This window comes from Ptychodera flava, chromosome 22 (assembly GCF_041260155.1).
Source record: "Ptychodera flava strain L36383 chromosome 22, AS_Pfla_20210202, whole genome shotgun sequence".
Taxonomy (NCBI): domain Eukaryota; kingdom Metazoa; phylum Hemichordata; class Enteropneusta; family Ptychoderidae; genus Ptychodera; species Ptychodera flava.
This window is the reverse complement of record NC_091949.1, coordinates 6,667,647-6,690,749: the sequence shown is the minus strand read 5'-3', so window position 1 is coordinate 6,690,749 and position 23,103 is coordinate 6,667,647. Positions and strand designations below refer to the sequence as shown.

Below are 23,103 nucleotides of genomic sequence, written 5' to 3'. Positions count from 1 at the left end.
GACTCAAAAGTCAAAGGTCATGAGAAAGAAATGAAAAAGGACCAAACTTTCAGCTCTGATAGCCTTGGTGACAGGAACTACAGACAAAATTGATAGCAAGTTATTTGAAGATGATTTTTGAAGCATTCTGGATTTGAATTTGATTAGAATTTTGATTGATTGATTGATTGATTGATTGATTGATTGATTCAATTGAAATTTGAAGGGACATATTTATGTAATATTAGGGTGTGGTTTGGAAAAAGCACAAAAGTTGTAATGAGGAAACATTACTGGTTGACTTGTGAGAATATTGTGAAAAACTTGTAGAAAGATGTCATTGCAATGAAGGTGAATCGGCAATACTTATGGCAAATACGTTATGTATTTTTAATAAGGAATCACATAGTTTTATTAATCATAGTCCAAACACATTACAATTTCCTGTTCTGGCAGACAGGTGCACGGTTTTCCCATGTACTTGTTGTTTCATAATCATAGCCAATCCCTTCTCAAGAGATATTGATGGATGCAAGATTAGCTCTTTTTAATGACAATCATAACCTAGGAATATCACACAAAGAAGTCACAAGAGGGCACTGTACCGGGACTGTGCAGAACTGACAGACAAATATCATGCGAGACATACATCTGCGGATGAAGTTTCAAAAGCGCATCTCTCACACACATGAGCGCCCAGACAATTAGTGTGATGGCCTCATTCTCCCATTGCTATGGTGTCGTGTTGCCAGAGAGCGGCCCATTGAAATACACAGGATATTAAAACTGAATTGCCACTTATTGCAGAAATCCCAAGTTGAAATTAACACACAGGCATTTGTAAGAAATCAGTGACATTGATATCCAGCTGTATCAAGCTGCCCTAATAACAAACAGTTGACTGCAATATACTTCCTTCATACCACCAACCACACAATACTTTACATGCTAAATTCTATGGGCTTGTTGGGCTACTTGTAGTTTATAAGAAATTATTTAATAACCAGAAAAATTTGCACAATTTATATTTTCAAACATGGTGATCATAGACTGCAATGGCTATTATGAATTTCTAAGATCATATAATTTTACACGAAACTGGTTACTTAAAATTTAAGCTGAAAAATATACTTTTCTCCCAAATTTTTTTATTTTAACATTCAAAATTTCCTGCAGCAGAATATATGCAAAATGCGACATAGAACGTTGGTATTTTTGTATTCCCAACAAGGCTTGTCTAATACCAGACTTTAAATTATCCACTGACGACACAGACTGGATCTGAACTGGCAAACGGCCAAACTAGATTCCATTTGATAGACTGTCTGGCTTTTGAAAAAGACCCGTGCATTGAAAATTAAATTCTTCAACTAGTGCTCAGGGTAATGGTACGCTGTTAGAAACTTTGATCAAATCAAGAGAAACCATTTTGTGGACACTGAGCAAATTTTATTACAAGATTTATGACGCAAAGTTGCTGGAAATTTACCGTAGTTGAAATTTAGAATGGCTGCCTTTCTAATTTAAATTCTAAAAGGTGAAACATTTCTTGTTGAACCATCATATTTTGTTTTTAATTTTTGACAATGGTTTCACAAGAGCTTGCACACATAAAAAAGATATTTAAAACATTAGTTTTTCAGAAATTGTCCAAGAAGTTCATTGTACCACAAGAAAGTTTTGTAACAATTGGTGTTTTGCCAATGAACGAGTCAAAATATTCCCGCATAAGTCTGCATTATTATAACTCATCAAAGCCATCTCAAGGGAATGCATACTGCTGTTGGAATAGACAGGTTTGTGGAGCCTACAACGATGAGTAAAAGATGTAAGTAAAAGACGCCTGCCATGGAATACTTACAGCATTACTGGTATTGATGTCGGTACTTCCTTTCAAGTAATCCAGAACCTTCTCCAGGTTGCCAGCTCTAGCAGCTCGCAGGAAACTAGCATTTCCATCCGTCTGCAAATACAGAAAACAGAAAAAAACACAGTAAGATAAATGAAAACAGATGACAGTGTGCAAGCATTCCAGTTTGGTGAGTGAGGTGTTTCAATTGTCAAAGTGAAATTACAAGTACATTGCTCTCAAGGAAAAGAATAGTTTTATTATTATTTACTATAAAAATAAAATATATCACACTGTTTGACCCAATTATCTACTGACCAAAAAATCAGTCTGTAAAATACACCAGAAACTATACATCCATTACAACACTTTTGTACCAAGTTTTGAAAAAATATTGTGATATACTTAAAACACAAGATGTGCACTATGTGCAATTTGATTTTACACCACCCTGAAAGTGAAATAAGTCACACTGCACTCAAAGAGAAACTGTCAGTTTAAGTTGAGGCATGCTGTACATAAAAAAAGGGGGAAAGTACACGTTTCATGCGAGAGTGTATGCATTTTTCCTTAAGGGAATGGGTGTTGAGACTTTGAGTTCAGGGAGTCACTTGAAGGGATATGTTTTTACCACCATGCTTGTTTTGAAGTATTGGACTTACAAGAACGCTGGGTTGGTCTGCATTGGGGTCGGTATAAGGCTCATTCTAAAGAGAAATGGGAATACGTTTCCGATAAAGACACCTATCATGTTTTAGTTTGCCACATTATCTCTTTCTACCCCCAAAAAAAGGAATGTACAAGAAATGGAATGCAAGAAAATCAAACTTTTGCTGACTTAATCTTCTTGCTTAATATGCACAAATAATTTTGGACAAAAATCTTTAAACTTGGTATGAATTTATATATATTGTATTGTGAAACTTGATATTTTTACAGGTTTTCAACCTTTGAAACTGTAAATTTGGACAATTTTCAGTATTTTTGTTATGGTTGTTCAGTGTATTGGCTACTGTATAGTCCAACTCATACACCATATTTATGTAATAAATAATAACAGAAAAATACATAGTAATCTGCCTGTACACAAAAAATGTTCACTTATGAAATCTACTGTATTGACAAATGAACTAATCTATGAGTATAAATTACATTCTGGAACAACCGCATCAAATACAAGCTAAGTTCATACATACAGTCCTGACAGAAGAAATTCTTCCTAAATTCTTCCTTATTTTTACTCAGTTTGATTAAAATTCTGAAAACCATCAAAGATTACAGCCGTTGGGCATTAAGACATATATACATGTACGTACTTTTGAATTCCGACATGCACATGGTATACATGATTACATGTCAGTGATTCAACATGTTTGCAGAACTTTGCTATTCATTTCTAAGCCATTCTCTCTCCTCCTTCAATAACTCACTTTGCTTGGCTGGTATTTGCAAGGCAGTGGAACGCAAAAGAATTTCCGGATAAATATTAAAGTACACTTAACCCAAGATGGGGAAAGGATTGTGTGAGAAAAAATAACTACGTTTAAATGTAACAATTGTGTCATGGAACTTCTTGGCATAACAACTGTATGACATGGTCTTGCCCTGCCCTGTCATTGCACTGACTGCAGCAGACATTATTGCCTGGGTCACGACCTTTGTGACCTCAACGACCCCTCCCCTGGTGTACTAGGTGGGGCAGGCAATCATGTACTTTTTGGTGTTCTCTTACCACATTGCTACATGTAAGTACACGCATCATTACTCCCTCCTGAGCTGCACTGAAATAGTGCACCTGTTTTCAACATTACTTCTGTAATGTTTTCATGAAAACTGAGGTCAAACAGAGTACGTTTGAAAATGAATTCATATATCAGGGCATATGGAACATACAGTGGAAATATCTGCAGCAACAACAAAACTCATCTGAGCCATCAAATGGAGCCAGCAGGCAAAGGGTCAAAGGTTATATGTAAATTTATTCATTAAACTTCTCCTATTAAAGTGAACTGTCAGGAACCAACAAAAAATTTACATCCTCTGAGCAAAGCAGAACATGACCATTCATCAGCAGTTCTTCCCTGACTTTTTAAATCATTTTCTGAAATGTTAAACCAACCGTTTCATGTCAAAACCTGGGCTTTAAATTAATGCCTTTTACCGAAAAACCGGTTCAAACATCTGATAAGTTGTTCACGACTACTGAAGTCAATTTGAGGTGAAAACGTTATTTCCCTGGCGGCACACAGTGACTGATTTCACACCTTGTTGCCCTGACTACCCACACACTAAATTAAAAGAGCTCAACTGAAAAATCCTTTCAGTTTCAGCACAGTCCTGCCCAGACAGCCGAGTTACAGCTAAACCATCTGGAGTTAAAACCGTGATTACTTGAACACTCAGACCTAAAGAAAGCAGATTAATTTCCTAATGTAGTTTTTAATCACTATCAACATTCAGTGAAACTTGAGACACCAGGGTTACTCCATTTTGTGTGTGTTCAATCTTACAAAATCAACATTTGTTGAGTGGGTCTATTCCACTGCTTTTCATCTCCTTGGGAAACTTTGTGAGGTGACATTTGTATAATTAACCATTGGTCTCACAGTTATACAACACTGATCATCTTCATCAATTATTTTTTAAGCAGTAGGGGTCACCGAGTGGTGCCCACTTTACTTACTTCAATGAATACTACTACCTGTTTGATATAACAATTACGGTTATTTCAATTCTTCAACACCTGCTCACATGTACTCTGGCAGTACATACATTAAAGTCATTTTGCCCAGCCGTAAATTTGGCATGTTTTCTGACATGCTGACCAGATCCTGGGAGCAGCTCAGCTAACACACAAAACAGTTGCCCGAATTTTCTCAATAACCAAATTTACAAAAAAGTATTGCCGTACATTTTCCCAAAAATCTGACAGTCTTGACTTGCAATGATGAAGACGACATGTCACTGGCTGAATGTTAAACAATGCTGATGTGTCTGACTTTGAAAAGCAAAATATACAACAATACCAAGAGTCATAAAATCTCCTACAGACAAATACATCTACTGTAATCAAAATTTATTGTACAATGTGGGTGGGTGTGACTGACGAACAGTCACATGGACAATATTGTTTGAGGGCACCTTTTCATCAGTTTGTAGGACAGTAGGTTCAAGTTTCGTTTCCTCAAAAGGAGGGGGTAGCTTAAAATTAGGACATTGCACTTTTCATGGATAAATTACACCAATATGTTGTTCATATTAAATTGAAGAAGCATGAAATATGGCAAATGTGATGGTAAGCCCAATGCTATTTCTAATAATATTACATGCAATATAAGGGGGTGGGTGGTTAGACTGTTTCTCAAACACTAAATACATGCTTCACCAACGTTATTGAAAACAGCATCACAATCATCTCCACACATTAAACGACAACAGCCTCGCCCATGTGAATTCCAACAGAAAAAGCAATAAATGACATGACAGAGAGATAGATGATGAATGATCAATTAAAGATATTCATGAAAAGATATTTTATTGAAGCAGGGTTCATAACCAATGTCCTTTCAATACAGGTGTTTTTCGAGGCACACGTTTGCAAATCTAAAAGGTGTTATGAAAGGAATCATCTACAATGAACGTCAAAGATGGATGAGCCATGAACTGCTTCAATATGAGCCATAAATAATTTTCTGGGAGAAACAAAAGCAATCATCTTAGTTGGCATCATCTGTTTTATTGCCATCTTCATACCTTGCATGCAAATATCAAACATAGGGAAGACCACTACCGTTTTGAGTGTCGTCATATGCACGGCTGCGAATAATCAAGCAGTCATACCTTGATATGGCCTCTAAGCAATTTCTATACGAGCAAATGCCAAAATGTACATGAATATAGACTTTTGAGAGTATCACTTGGAAATTAGCGTACTATTATTCAAGGGGTTCCTCCCATGAGGCAACATGACTTTTGACCTTTTAAATAACCTGCTCTTTCTCACTCTTCTGATACAGAAGTGCTAAAGTCACACATTTTATTTCCCTGTTACCCGCATTACAACATTCCACAGAATTTCCTCTGGATAAAAATAGCTCCAAAAAATAGCAAAGTTTATCCTGATATATTTAAATTTATGCAGATTAAACAAAACTATTTATTTCTGTAAAATTGTTTTTCTAGCTTTGATCATTAATCTTGATGTTATATTGAAAATTAAAAATTTTTGAAATGCTGAGTGAAATTTTATGAGACAGACTGATGGCCAACGTGCTACAATACATCAAAGTACAAAATAGACCTAAATGTCAGTCACTGATGATAAACCATGTTATTTTTGAAACATGGGAAGGGTCACTTTTGAACACTGATATCCAAGTAATGCTGATGCTAGGAGTGAATATTTGCAATACACATAGATGCTTGGGTATTGAAATGCTTTGCATACTATTAGGAACAAAATTTCAAAGGCTCTTTTGGATTTGACTTTTTCAGTGTGACCCTGTTATCCAGAGTCAATATGTAAGGTGTATTATACTGTTCCATGTTCCTGGATCACCCAATGTCACTGAGCATTGAATGTTCGATAGCTCACTGTCAAACAAATCTGATATGCTGACTTGAGAAATCCCAATCCAACTGTGCGTCCCTGGAATGAAGCCAATATACACATAGGTATGGAAAAGGTGCAGCGTTAGTGCTGAGCAAGGAATGTTCCCTCTGCTCCTCCCCTGCCCCCCCCCCCCCCCCCCCCCCCCCCCCCCCCCATCCCTCCCCCATACTGCATTTAACCAGAATGCATTTACCATGTTCAAAGTTCAATACCATAGTGGTTCTCTTATATCAAAACCAAGGCCTTTTCAAGCAAAATATCATCTCACTGGAGACATATCACTCACTGACTCACACATTTCTGTCCACAAGAAATACCTGGGAAAGGCCTCTTTGCTAGATAAGTCTCACCTAGTTGCTGGGATTTAAACAAGATATGCAAACAGCACATGCTGTAATAAACGATAAGAACCCTTTTGTTTAGTCTAGTGTGTGATATTCTGATATTTACTACATTTTTTCTATGTTATCAAAAAAAATGCTTGATTTCTATGTTGTCAAACACTCAAGGTTCATCCACAACATATGTAAAATTCTTATCTTACAAGTCAGCCCATACAATATTCATGCAGCTGTACTCAATACACTGTGGTTCTGAAGATAGCGAACAGTAAAACCCTTCCCGCTCTCCGAGTTTCCTCTTCAACTCAGTCACCTTGCATGCCCTCTGAAATTACTCTTTATGCATTCAATAATATAACATCTTTTCTCCTGTTTATTATCTTTTTCCTCCCTCTCCATTTTTATCACAAATTCACCTTAATTTTGTTGTTTTACACAGCTGGAAGGCTGCCCTGTACAGTATAGTATTTCCCACTGTGTGTCAATGACCAATAAGTTCCTAGTCCTTCAATAACGCATTATGTTTGCAGGAAGAACCCAGACTTGTCTGCAACCTTGGCGTCTGCTACGCACAGTAGCTTATCGAAGCAGCCACTCAAAGTCTAGTAAACATTTTTCCCAAGATAATTATTGGATTATAAATTTGTCTACTTTGTTTGTCTGGACACTTCCAGTAATTGCAGTTCATCCTTTGTATAAACCACAGTATTTACACAGATAAAAAATAATGATAAACGTCCATAAGGACAGGGAGAGTGGAAACCAATGTAAAATCTCTGACATTTTATCACAAATACATTTTAGGTTATTCTCACTAGAGACTGTTCCATTGAAACTCTACCATGTATTGGTTGGTTGTCTGGAGACTTACGTCAATACAGTTTTTGACACGTAGACACTGTCAAGATTTGACACGTATAACTAATTTTGAACTCTTTTCCACACCACAAACATAGTTTACAACAATGCCTCAGTTGGTAAAAGTACTTATTACAGTTCTTCAGTGTCTCAGAAAAAAGACCAAATTATTTTAAATTTTCAGGAGAAAATCTGCAATGCATAATTTAGGCCAATGAACACTTTCAATTGATAATAGCTCGTTAAAGCTTCCCCTGATTTGCATTCTCAGACAATACTTGTTAATATAATTTGAATGAATAATTATTTTGGGAGATTCATTTTAGAAGGAGAAGGAAAGTAAATTTACAATGTATGCAGGATGTTGAACTGTTAAAACGATGTCCCCACTGATATATCATTTGAATAGAAATCCGATTAATTCCTTTATCAGATTTGGCATGTTCCGTCATGAAGCCTTAGGAAGTCACAGTAATGAGACGCCACCACAGAAAGTCTGATGTGAATGTAACCCATGTAATTCCTTGACAGAGATGCAACATTAGCTTAGTACACAAACAGAATACATGTCTCTTCTAGTTATTCTGGTCTCTGTCTACAATCATACTGGGCATACTCTAATTAAGACATACTCAAGTATTTTACAGTTTTGGATTTTTTTGACCAACCAAAGCATGTACTGTAGTGCACCACAAATCTACACCATAACTATTCCTTGCAAATGCATCAAGGGAAGTCATAGCTTTTTCATTTAAAAAAACCCATTTTTTTGCCCGCGGTTTTTGCTAGTTTCTCAAATGTTTACATGCACATAAAATGTAATCATTGCGATAAAAATAAATTGACACCAAATTTGACACCAAGCATTGGAACTGTTACACACTTCCATTCTGAACTTTAGTTTTTGACACTTGTGTATCAACCACACAAATCACATAACAGGCACAAGTCTTGTCACTGTATTTACAACTCCACTAAATTTTCAAGACAGCGATAAATTTTCACCATGAGTGGTGTCTACGATTTCAAGATGGCAAAGGAACACCCTTTGACTGGGTCTCGGTTTCACGTTTCACCGAGGGACATTGCTCTCATGCCAATCTCCAGGTTCCAAGGTGACTTTACACTGCTGTGTTTTGCTCATTTTCACAAATGCCTAATCAGCGACAATGACCGTAACAACAGACATGGCTTATGGTTTAAAGAACTGCAATTTTTTTACACAGCATGATAAATTACCCACAATTCTGTTTGATTTGTATCCATAAAGGTGGTTTTTCTTATATCTTTTTCAGCTCTGCATATAAGCAATAATGTAAAGCATCAAAATAATTGTTTAATATTATCTATTAAAGTGCATTTATATATTTAATTCTGTAAATATTACAAAATAATCATGAAATAACCTTTTTATAACAATAACAATTTAGCAATTTACTGAGAACAATAAATTGTTGCATCATTTGGTGATAGTTTTGAATGATCTACCGTTCTTTATTATTTATAATTAAGAGTAAATATACAAAGTGATGCATATATTTGTAGAAAAAACTAAGTTTATCTTGCTTCCAAAGTCAAAGAGAACCAGTCGTGTTTTTAACAATCAGATTACATATTAAATCTCCATTTTGTTCCGTTTGTAATACATAGTTTCTTGTTCTACTCTACAAACTGTACTGAAATGTCAGGTCTTTATCTGGTCTATATAGTGTGTATGTGTATTATATCCAATAATAATATTATGTATTTTAGTCTGAATTTACTAGTCAACAGAACATTGCATATTGTTTACAATGAGCAGTATTTTCCAGTTTATATAAAATTCCATATAATCTATTTCAATATGCTTATCGAAAGAAGAACGAAATGAACCTGTTTTCTTGAATAATAAACAATGGAAATATTGTCAAAAGGGACGGCTATTGTCCCATTCAGGTTATTGACCAGACTACCTGCAAATCTACAGACAGAGTATTTGTACAATCATGGGTTCTATTGTGTAGTCCCTTTGTGAATGTCTGTCTCAACTACACTACGACTGCAAAAATCAATACCGCTTTTGATGGTTCGTACATTTGATTTGCACTCTCACGCAGGCTGATCTATTATTCAGAGCTGTTTCTGTGCAGGAATCTTCATTTCCTACGCTGTACATGCCCAGTATGGCTCTTAAAATCCCAGGTGCAACGTCTCTATGAATTTCATGACATGTTTGAAATTTCACAACAACTGCGATATTAAAATGCTGTGCGACATTTCACGATGTCATTAAAATTCACTTTCACATGGCAATCGTGAAGAGAGATAGACAGTCATGTATATATGGACATAAAATAACACTGCTGACTTTTTTCTGATTTTCTGTGCAAGTCAAGAAATGGACAAAGACATCAAACTTCTACAGCGGAATCTTATCAGCATTCAAAGAATGCCGTTGCTTTAATTTGAACTGAAGCCAAACTTTACAGGCTCAAAGCTGCAACCTTTTCCATAAAAGTTAAATACCTATAGGACTCGCAAGCAAGTACTTACTGATAAAGCATGGAAAATATCTTTACTTTAAATAGTCTCTATCCAATTACTTGTTAAAAATCTATTTTTCAATTTGGAACAGAATATTATCAGTCAGTTTATAAATACGTCAATTGACAGTAAAGTCAAGGGTTTGAAGAAATGTATGCAAGAGGAATTTTTTTAAGTGAGAAAAATCTACAATGTTTAATGAAAAAAAAAGTTCTTGAAACAATGCATTTCGTACGTAATATCTTGATTACAACCAAATTAATGAGTTTCTATGGATTTTTTAAAAGCTGGTAAAATTTATGTGCTATAAGGGCCGCATACATATATCCACCTGAGCTAGATTTGATCATTTCTTTGCAACATCACTACAACAGCCTGTGGCAGCAATTTTATATAATAGTTGAAATATCGACACCCAAACCAAAACATTCACAGAAACTTCTTTTGAGAACATTTCACTATATTTGTTTGTATGTTTTGAACACAGGCATGTTTTTGGTTTTTTGAGGTCATTTGGGGTCAATGGCTGACACCAAATTAACCTCTGAGAAACAAACTATGTGAGGATTGTACTTGAAGTTTATTATGAATGTTGATAAAACAGCAGGGCAGGGTGTGGCACAGACAATGTTAAAACCAAAACCATTGAAGAAAAATTGTTAATTATTTCTTATTGTGCTTGGCAATAATGTATTTTTCTTCCATACAGAATGTTTTCCATTTATGTTTTCATACTGAATAACAGTATTGTGAAAAATCCAATTTTAATATTGACTATACAGGCCAAACTGCATTCACAATCTTCTCAGAGAAAAACATTCTATCATTACATTGTTGATGAACTGTGGTACGACAGTAATCCCATTAATAATGCATATTGTAAGCCAATAATTCATGTAATCAGACAGCCATAATTCTACAAGCATGAATGATAGATTCTTTTCAGAAGATGATATCCAGTGTGGGTATAGATTTGACAGCACAGCATATGCAGATCAACCAGACATTGCTTGTAAGAAATTTCCGCACGTCTTCAGAGCAAGGGAATGCGAACAGCACATATATTTTTCACCATATAAAATCCCTTTGTTTGCTGAGCCAACTTCGGCCCCTCAACAGCAAAATAGGGGTGAAAAGGTTGATACTGATCAAAAAAATGCATCAGAAAGATGAGAAGTTTGAGGAAACTGGAACAGCGATATATGTATGCTGTGTCAGATTATAACCATGTCAGATACATGATGGCATTCAAAAATGTTTATGCTCCGTTGCAATGTTGTAACAAACACTGCAAATAGACGCCCTCCTCCTGTGGTCTCTTGAAATTTTGTCAAAACTTCAATAAGATGCCCACTTCATAAGTAGCCTATGGTAAAGACACAGCCAACATCAACCATTATGCACACATATTCAAGTAATTCAACTTATCTTTCCCTGACACTTACTGTTCCTAAGAAAATTCAAATAAAGAATTTATGAAAATTACAATTTCCAAAACTCTTTCGCTTTTGCTTTTAATACAAACTTGTCTCTTTCACAAATCACCTGACTAACATTATGCACCTGATAATTCGAATTCAACTGAGAGATACTTCCAGCTATAACTTCTTCTTTTTGTTCTTGTGAACAATCCAGCCAAGACTGTAGAGCTATAAAGCAATCTTGTGTATCTTGCCACACCTATTCTCAACAGCTGCTTCTCTGCCACAAACACCATAATTTACCCTTACACCCACCCTCCATGCTATTATTATACTATGTCCTACAGAAACCAAAATCCACCCTCACATTGGCTCATCTTAATACCAGGAAATAACAATTTCTTCAACATTCAGAGAAAAGGCTTTCGCAGCATAAAATAAATCTTTGAGCCCAAATACCACTCCAAACCCTTTAAATATACTCCCTGCACTTATCTCCATCTCAGCTTCCACAGAAGGCACTACCAAAAATTTTTGTGGTTAAATATTTAACCAGTGTTTTTGTCTGCCATGGTGGCCAGTAATCTACACAGGCTGTTATGGTTTCATTTTCTGTCGGGGAAACGACATTTTTTCTGACCACCCTCTGTTGTGTAGTTGATTCAATATCACCTTGGTGGAGTCAAAACAATTTAAAAAGATGTAATTTCATTACACAGCTTGTCTTTTGTTCAAGAAAACAGATATATCATTGAAGTAAAAAGTATCATAAATCTATGTCACCGAGAGATATCAAGTTTGGAGTTTCAAAAATCAAATAAGTTTTCGAAGGCGTCAAAAAAGTCCCTGTGGAAAAATCTGGTATTGGAAATGCTGTCTTGAATTTTTTAAAACACAAATAGAGAAATATCTTGAGATGAATCCTAAAATAGTGTTAATTTGTATTCTTTAATTAATCTCTCTGTCTCTGTCTGTCTGTCTCTGTCTCTCTGTCTGTCTGTCTCTCTGTCTGTCTCTCTGTCTCTCTTTCTTTCTTTCTTTCTTTCTTTCTTTCTCCCCCATACAGAAGTGAAAAAAGTCCTTATTGTAGAAGTTATGAGAGGGACAAATATCATACACACGGAAAAACTAATACAAGCCAAACATTACAAGGAGATCCAGAACTCTTGTAACAAAAAGAAGCCCTTCTAGATTTCCCAACACTGCTATCATCAGTTTCATCTGGATACAAAAATCTAGAAATATAAGAGGCAGTCTTACAATCTATCCTGTTAATATTTGAATGCAAAAAAAACCAAAAGAAAACATCATAATACGTTCAATTTGAAATCAATTTGTCAGACATTTCACCTTCTTTATTTTTTAGAATTTGCTGAGAATTGTTAAACAACAGCTGTGAAATATGTTACACTAACATTTTAGTTTGCCCTGTGCATTTTTTACTTTAAACTAAGCAGGGAGGCATATTTTGAGACCTTTTGCACAGCATAGCGTAAAACAACATGTACGTGACAACTTCTGCCCTCGCTGGCCTCAGAGGTGACTGTCTTGAGCCTAACACTTGAAAAATGTCGGGAGCATACTGCTTCAAAGGCTGGATAAATGTTAAAGGTGCTTTTCAAATATCTTGTATCAAGCATGTTTGTTCAACTGGGGTTATATGAGTGGTTGGAAATCAAAACTGCCTGACGCTAAGTTAACACAATACTGTTGAAGTACAGATGCCTTCATTCTTTTGAGATAAGTTTAGGATTAACTATACTAACAGATCTTGGCATGGTTATTAAAACAAAGATGGAAACAAGTCATCTTTCGTCCAATCTTTCAGAGCTCGTAAAGTCCGACAGGTCACTGCACAGTGAATTATTGCTTTGTTTGAATTCGTAATTTCAAAGTAAGGACAGCAATTGAGTCAAGTTTTCTACGACATGGCCAAAATGCAGAAGTATTGCAATCTTGGAGAAATTCAGCCCTGAGTGAGACACTTTTCCTTTGGTTGTTATGAACTGACAAAATTCATAGTAATGAAGTACACAACAGCCATTTTCCGACGTCCAGAATCTGACGAGAACAACTGACCAGATCGAAACTGCTTTATCAAATACAGTAGCTTAACAACGTTGTAAAATGAAGTATAAAACGTAGCAGCAGCTACTATGGTAGACAGAGATAAGCACTGCACACAAACCGGTGTCATATATCATTGCTTGCTTTTTACTGTTCGACTTCTCCAAGATTAAAATGTCACCGCTAGACTGGTTTAAGTTTGGTCTCAGTTGTGTCTGACCTACATTCACCTTAGAGAGAACTTCAAGCAGTGAAGATCAGATCTATACACCGTGGCAATCACATGAGTGCACAGAACGGTAAAATGTACAAAAGAAAGGCAAAAATAATGATGATCTGACAGTTTCAGTACACTTGTCTGTGTGAACAAACATTTGAATTCAACTAAAAGTGTTAGATGTGAAACCAGATGACCTTTGAACTCTGTCCTCATTTCAGGTGCAACATGTTCCCAGACTGAGTGATGACATAGAAAATAGTACGTGTACCATGATTCAACTCACATTAATCAACTCTGTTTGATGTTGAGTGTCATTTCAACTATTTTTCTCTACTTTTATTGGTGACAAAGTGTAGTATTTTGGGTAAACAAGGTAGGCCTTGCTGTACATGTCGGATGAAAAAAGGGGGCTATCATGCAAAATGATGCGATTAATCTTGGAAGTATGTCAGGAAAGAAAGAGTTCAAGTTCGGGTTCATTTTCACATGGGAAAGGAATCAACATTATCACACTCAACGTGAGCAATATTAGCAAATGCCACTCTGCACTCTCAAGTCTGGTTTCCAACTCTCAACGACATAAGAATTTTGACATCGCCTAAACCTAGGTCCCTTCTTATCAGCGTTGTGACAGCACTGTCTGTGTGGCCAGACCATCAGTTCCCATACTAGGATAATGCCCTGCTCACTTAGCAATGCCATATACTGTCGTTGATGTCATCCTGGAAGTATGTCAGGAAAGGAAGGGTTCAACAAGGAATATACTTTTATTGATGATTTCTCACTTGTTTGGAATTCTCCATTCTAAACAGCGGACACAGATGATCAAGAAATGGCATGAAAACTTGTTGAGTCTGGCTCTACCCATGATGCAATGCTTTATCGTCTTAAACCAGAAACACTGGGGCAGTAAATTCACACAGCTACACATTTTATGATAACAGATTACAAACCTATGGCAAGAACACGATCGTCTCTCTATAGATCCAAGCAATCTCCGAATAAACTTTCCATAAAAGAGGGTTTATTCAAACACAGTGAAACCCGGATGAATTTACACTTTCTGCAGTGTATACCACATAACAGACCCTTGCCCTGGAAAGATCTCACTCTGAAAACTCAGTGGAACATGTACAGTCAATATTTACCTAATTTCCCTCTTACAAAGAGTTCAGTAGTACTTGAAACCACACCACTTCATTTCAATGAACAAGGATCCGTGACAATCAGCAAACATTACTTTTGAAGAAGCTAACAAAACTTCGTGTACTCATATTACAAGGTATATTTGCCCAGCAAAACAAAAATTATACTAGATTACTGATAGAGTATATCATTATACTTCATCATTGATCTAACATATGGATAAATTTACCCTGAGCAACAAAACTGATATGCCGTTATTTCAACAAAAATATTTCACTGGTATCACTGATATTTGAAAACAGTCATTACCATGCCTTCCAAGATGTAATTTCAAACCGAAGATATGTTCGATGTTTTCGAAACAAAATGTAAAATTACGGAAAGGGAAACACTGAGCAAATTCCAATGGCTCTACCACCTCTGGATCACTTTATTAAACTGCAATTTAAGAGCCCTTGGAATGTTCCAAACAAACAATCTCCCGTGCAATGATTACCAAAGCCGTTAATTATTGAAAGAATGTTCCTTCATTTTACAATACTTTATGCCCAGTCATGTTTTCTATTGTACCATGACGACATGTCCAGTAATTCATTATCAAATTTCACAAAGTTTGTTCAACCCAGCTCTAACAAAAATATTCTGTTGCATTTTTTCTTTCCTTAGCAAGTAAAATACTGCTTTGCTTGTCTGCAAAAATATAAAATAAATTTATTCAACATTTATCCCTACTACAGCCCAAGATATTAAAAGGTCACATTCTAAAAATAACTTGTCAAAAGCCGACTTCAACTATGTCTCTGAGATAAAAAATTGCAGGTCATAAACTTTCAGTCTCAGTTTCATTTGGTGTGCATCTTGCTGGTTTGTTCGATTTTTATGGTGATTTAATTTTTTCAAATATTGCGAAGAAAGGTCAGCAATTTGCTCTGAAAACTCTGATGCAAGTGTATATTTTCAGCGTTTCAGTGACAAAACTGGCTGATAGGAGACCATCTGGGTAAAACAAAAATTTCAATTGTGGGGAGTTGTTATCCTTCCCGAACAAGTTACCAAATTCCACTAAATCTGACCATTAGGGTAAATTCCACAATGCCAGCTGCATCGAGATAGACAAGTACGTACAGACTCTGTAATGCAAATAGTATAATTTCAAAATTATATACAAAACTGAACATAGCTACTGCATTCACCCCTAAGACATCCACAAACTAAGTGAATATATAAATTGTTTTAAAAAGTTACTGGCATTTATGGTAGGAAGTAAACTTATTACCACCAATGTCCTTTATATGTATGCATATGTATACATGTATTGCAGATCATTTTTCAAAATGACATATCCCAGTTTCCAGTACAAAATGACAAAATAATTAGAAGGTTGCTGCTTTCAAATGACCATTAAGAATATAGCTTTATGATTATGAAATGACGTCCGGCACCACACAGATGCTTTGGAAGGATGAAATATGCATCAAAAACTCGTCAAAGCGTCAAACAATTAGAAATAAATCAGCGTTCATGAGATGGGAGCATACAGGCATTGTTTGAAAGCAGTAAACAATGGCTGTGAGTGCGAGTGACAGCTATGAACATGGAAGAGATGGATTGATGGCTGGACAAATGAATCACGGAGATAAGATCAGAAACAAAGGCCCTGGGAATATCATGGAGAACTAAAATGGGTAAATTGTCGATGCCTTTATATATTGTCTTCTTTGTCTGGACATGACTGAAATCTTTTATGATGGAATGAGTGCCTAAAAACAGGCCAAAGAGGACCGAGACAAAAATATTTGTAACTTTCCATACACTTTTTATCATCATCTTCATTCTTAAATTTATTTATTCATCTCCCGAAAGTACATTGAACTGAAAAATGTTAGCCTTGCCCACGCATTATGTACAATTTCCAATGTTATTGTCAGCAAATGAATTCCAGTCTGGACTAAAATTCAGCTTTCAATCATAACACTGGACTATGTATTAAACACAGGCTGTGTTACTGGATTGAACACTAGGCATTTTGAAATGATTTGGACAATAGAAGAAGGAAAGAGAAGTTTACAAACAAAATGAAACTGCTGGAAAATACATCAGAGTTACAAGCAATACAACTACTATAATCTAATCATGTGCTACGTTATCCAAGGGACTAAAAAAAGAAAGGTTTTGAGACATTTTTAAAAAATTTGTAAAGAGTCGTCTCATCATCTTGATTATTAATTCTGGTTTTGTATTATGGGATTACAGGTTAATTTGACTCTCAACTTTATGCAATTCTGACAAAACATATGGGGAGATAGTGGTGTAAAAAAAATGGGAGGGGCAGAATGGGTACAATCAAAACATAGGAGGTATTTGGAAGATCTACTGGTAGATGGGTGACAGTACGAATAAGATGGCTGAGATAAACTTGTTTATGGTCAGAGTTGAAGATGAGATCAGTCACACACTACCACACGATGTATGCGGCCATTGCTTTGACTATTATTGAGAGGATTTCTACTTTTCCATGACCCGAATTTCTCCATCTTCGTATTCATTCAAGTGACTTTAATTGCCGCAGCATGTCTGTCAACTCAGGAATCTGACTGCTAACAACATTTACACTCTAAATCATTCTCATATGGTACCTTGACTACCACAAGACCATGCACATGTTACTTTTTTTTTTGTTTGATTGAAATATCCACCCACATGATGCAATCTGGACTGGATTAACAAATCCCACAATTCTATTAAAAGGGCAGATTAGTCCGGAAGTCTCCAACTCAAGACAACCACAAGTAGGGGTGCCAACACTTTTGTCTGGCACACATTCAACATCAACTGAATTAGGTTAACGTCAGACTCTTTTTAACCCATGATGTGGAATTTCTCTCGGAATGCAACGTCCATCTTCAAGATACACCAAGAACTACTTGACCTTCTCTTACGCCTGCGTGTTATCACAAATAAATAATGTGTTAAGCATGGAAAATGTCCGGCTGCATTGTAACAATGCAAAGCAGGCTAGCTTTCTGACAGACCTTGGGCCTGGAAAATCCTACAATTCTTTGCTTGTCTGCAGCTTGTCTGGACTCATTGCAAAATCCACAGATAAAATTTCAATTTCGATCATCTTGATTATTTTTGAAAATTAATCACCTTCCCTTTTACTGAACTGATACAGAGAATTTAGATAATCTGCTGCCTTCATCCAATATAATAATACTTTTTTTAAATTTTCCATGAGCAAAGTATGAACATGTCAAGGTGCATGTGGCCTTGAGATCCCCATCATTAAAATCTGACAAAAAGCATATTTCTGCATTGCACATTATCCATAATCAAGAGAGCTTTGACTTGTCCACATGCAAATCACAGCAAAGGCTGTATTTTACATTGTGGTCCATATTATTGTTTCATTTTCAAATGTTCATTTATAGACATCAATCATAGTATTTTGTCTTCTCATTTTCTGTAAACAGATAATATCAAAGAAACATTCTCCAAAATCTCTGCCCATACTGCATCATCTTTTGAAATCAAATATATCTACGTGAAAATGTATCACCATGAAATACGTCAAGTTTCTATAATTTGCAATAGAATCCTGTATATATCATAACAGATTACAGTGATCAATTATCAGCTATATTCAATTGTTCTAAGCCAGGAAACAATTAACATTCCGGAGAGAACTGATAACGCAATGAAAATACTCCCGGCACTGTGATGGGAATAGTAAATCATGGAACAATTCCGAGACAGTGGGGAAATTTAAAAAAAAAGACAAATTTACCAATAGGTGATGTTGAATGAGGTGGACAAATTTACACATAGTTTTTGAGTTCCACTGTGACATATTGTGCATTGAACCAGTCCCTCAAAACTCACATCAAAAAATCGAATCGCCCTTTATATATATTAGTTTATATAAACATTTACTGGGCAAACATTACAGCTTTCTGGTTTTGAGATAAAAATACACAGAGGTTTGAGAGGCATTGACAACACCTTATCACGGGTGAACACAAATTGTCCTTATAACATTGCTGACCCTCAAAGTTTATCCACACAGGGAAAGTGTATCAGTAACGTACCAGCAGGAACTCTGAATCAATGCCATACATGCATGTCAAATTTAGCTATAACACCCCCATGATGTGGTTTGAGCTCATTATTTCGTATGGTATGGTTTGTTCTATGGACATGGAATTGGGGATGAAAGGCATAAGGAGTTTTATGCAGACAGGCGATGCAAATTTACATTACACAATTTTGTGAAGTGTGAGATGGGGTTCATTGAATTCTAATTCCTATGAAGGACACCCCTTCACATTAAAACCAAGAAATATTCATGGCCCTGGCATGCGCACGAGTTTGAAATGATGTAGATATTTTGCTGACAAGTTTCTTGGTGACATTGTAAACTTTCTGTTTTACGTGCAAAAAAGTGAATATCTGGAAAATTATGAGGATGCATTTATTATCACAAAGCTGGGGAGCAAAAAAAGGTCAACATTTACAGGACAATACAAAAGTAGCTTACAAAAACAATGAAATCATTTTCTCATTTAATTTTTCCAAGATTGAGTTAAAAAAATAACAATTTGAGCAGACATCGGAAAAATAAACAAAGCTGAAACAAAATCTTAAAGTTGTTAGCCCTGGTTTAGAGTGAAGCCATCTGTTAATATCTAAGGTACACATCGAGGTGAAACCAACATTACAGCATTGATTGGGGTCTTAGTCACAAACTCCCCCATAACAGTAAAATTTATGACTTGTCCACGTTTGTGCAGTTATATTTCATAAGCGTTGTAATCGGAGCATTGCGCTTTGCTATCTTTCAAATCCCGCCTGACCTTCATAATGGCCTCTGTCTGCTAAAAGTACAACATCACAAGATGCATGTAATCTCCCACTGGATGAGCTATATATAAAATGTGATATCAGTCCAATGGAATTGGAAGTATATAGCCTGGCACGATGACCAAACAACAGACAGTGGGTGAATCAATGGCCGCATTTATGACAAGCCTGACTCCATTTTGAAAGACATTATTGCCCAAGGCTGTCTGGCCACCGCAGGGAATACCTCTGACAGTTGCCAACATTCCCCTGTGAGAAAATTGACAGATTGTTGTACTTGTTTATGATTTTTGTACAACCATGAGGGTCGTACCCCAGTGTCTGTCTATCTGGTATGGCATGTGTGTACGTGTGTGTCTTTGTGTGTGTCAACTCTATACAATAAATGGACCATGTTGCATGATTGCAGACCTCGTCACCATAACCAGACAAAATCCCTGCAGGAAATGTATCATATACACTTCAGAGGATGCGGCCAAGACCATTTTTTAATTCCGTCTGCCACAACATGTGTGGTGGATGGTGAAGCCTCTATTAACTGCTAGTCCAGTGTGCAATATCAGCAAAAGTACAACAACTGGCCAAAAATAGCACATTGCCATTTTACCAATCAAGCTGTCTCCCTGTGCACACTCCTTGACACTGCAAACGCTTAGGCCTGAAACAGCTGAGTACGCTAACCTTCGTGGTCGAAGAACCCATCACATCGGAATCCATCATGGCAAGTTTGTTTTTTCAAGACACCATATATCTGTACTATCATCTCCAGCATATTGGAGACACAGATGACGTCAAACACCGGCACAGACAGTGACAATAATCACAGCTTTGACCAAAAATAAGCAATCCATCCATCGAACATCATATGCCGAATTTACAGAAACTCTGTTAATGTGCAACAAATTAGAGAAAAGATAAATTTCATACCCTATCTTCTTCAAGGATTTCCTTCTCCGTATCAAAGTCATCAATATGAGCTCGAGCTATCACTTTGGTGGGGGAATCTTTAGTCATTTTCTGCTCGTAGCTTGCCCACTTTTACAACTCAGCACCGTGCTAAAATTCCGTAATCGCTGCCGCGGAGATTAAACCACCAAGTTCAGACCTCCGCTAGGCAAGGGACCATTACTCTGAGTGTAGTCGAGGAGAATTTCTGGTTGCATAAAAATAGCCAGCACCATATAAAATATGTGAGTACTGTCATAGTATTCCAGAGGCTGAGATCGTGTTTCAGTCAAACCCAAGCCAACTTGTAACATCGTCTCTCATTGGTTGACGAGCAGCAAATCATGTTCCCCTCATTAAAATATCAGGGAGGCATCGCTGTAAAGCATTCACTGGATGGAGCCACAAAAGAAAAAAAATCTATTTTGCCGGGTGAACTGATACAATTTTATCGACAGTACCTGATATAACATTGACAATTTACTACGAATAAATACCGTATCAATAGAATAATCGTCTGGCACGGACAGCAACAGCTTCACTATTTGTCGTTATTTTGAGGTCACTCTGAGGGCAAGTCAGTATGGACTGACGTGCAACCATTACATCATTGTTCAGAGGGCTGCATAAACAGGTGCAGACTGGTAGAAACACACATCAAACAAACAAAACAGGTCAAAGCTCGGACAAATCCACATAAACATGCTAAACCACACAAATATGAGAGTGGAAGTGCATGACATATTTGCTTTGCAAGAAATACAGCCCATACTTTCAAATGCACGGTGTGTGATTCTTTTCAAAAGAAGTGAATAAATGTCAGAGTATTTTAGGATTTGTGTGGGAGGCTGTGCTATGGAAATTGGCATCTCTGACCCTATGACCCCATCCAACTAAAGCTTGAATTGTATTTACTCAAATAAAAAAGCAGGCAGCCAACACTACACACTCAGTCATACGCACAATCAATGCATTATAAGCCTACAAGTTTTCACCTGTAAAAATTCTGCCTTTACACGCCGTGAGCTTTTATACAACTTGAAAAAAAAAACCAACACTGTAAAATGATTTTGGGAACTGCACCAGGAAAGGGTCATCTGAGGTGAGGTAGCCAGCAATATTGATTGTGTCCTCGGGTGAACCCACTGGGCAAACTGACTTTGCAATCCACCTTTTCACAGCCATATTCTGGTACAACCCTCGTGTCTCCCATGGTAACCGTGTATCAATACTTTAACACAGAGAGAAAACCTTTAAAAAAGCAGACTTTTATATTTTCATGTTTTCCTCATACTCCAGATATTTCTTTTGTCCTAGAGTCGTCAATCACACTTGTCATGGTGCATTAACTCTCATACTTATACACGCCAGTGCACTATGTTCTAGAAATTTGATCAGCTGGGTTATGCACGATGGACAGAAGGTTGCCACATCTGCAGAAACATCCATTAAGAATATTAAAAGATGGCAGCATCAGATACCCTGCCAGGTGCATTACCTAGATGTCTGTGTTCAATCACAGTCAATCGACACAGCCTGCAGTCATTTTTTACATTTTATCACAACTCTTGCCAATATTCCAATTTCTGTCAAAATATTTATGTAATTTTTATACATTTTTGTTATAATGTACGCAACACCACATGTCAAAACTGATTATCAATTTACAGATTTGTCTTTTCTCAAATTGAAAGGAAAATATTTTGCTCTGTAAAATTTTTTTGTGCTGATCTCAGCAAAAATGTAGCTGATGGAAATTTTACTCATAAACTCTCACGTGAGAGATAACGAACATGTTTGCATCAAACACTCCAGAATAAAATACTGCATGATAATTGCCCGCAATCCTGATTCAATGCCAAACCAGGGATTTCATTCTTTCTGATCAACTGAAGTTTTATCTTCCATCTACTATATTGATTTTTTTTTATGTGACACAAAGAAGATTTCTGTAGATTCCTATAAAAGCATGAAAGAACAACCTAACAAAAACCGTGTGACATTGGAAGAACCAGTTATATTGTGTAGTTTATTTGAGCACATAATCGCTCTCATTACACCATGAAAAGGGAAAGGCGACGTCAAATTGCATGCAATCCTTTACCCCTTGGAGTGTGTTTTCAATCAGAGAAAGGCAATTACCACTGTGTATTTTCTATAAATATAAAAAACCTCTTCCTTTTCAATTACTCTTGTACACAGTTGATAGCAATGCGCACATACAGAAAGAAAATAACAGACGAAAATTCCAGCCAACTTTCCGGACGTGGCTCCCAGTAGTC

The 23,103-nt window shown here is 36.4% G+C and overlaps 1 protein-coding gene across 50 annotated transcripts in view; it reads right to left on the bottom strand.

Moving 5' to 3' along the window:
- LOC139122555 (ankyrin-3-like) overlaps positions 1–23,103 on the bottom strand; it is a 193,505-nt gene that overhangs the window by 119,755 nt on the left and 50,647 nt on the right. For 45 of the 50 annotated variants that reach the window (XM_070688047.1, XM_070688075.1, XM_070688087.1 and 42 more), the window contains exons 1-2: positions 20,804–21,072; positions 1,841–1,942 (exon numbers count right to left, since the gene is read on the bottom strand). In XM_070688047.1, the coding sequence (XP_070544148.1) occupies positions 1,841–1,942; positions 20,804–20,890 (189 nt within the window). In that variant the 5' untranslated portion in view covers positions 20,891–21,072. Of the gene's footprint in view, positions 1–1,840; positions 1,943–2,490; positions 2,536–20,803; positions 21,073–23,103 lie in introns of those variants that run through there. The other 5 variants (XM_070688054.1, XM_070688071.1, XM_070688084.1 and 2 more) reach the window with 2 other exon arrangements.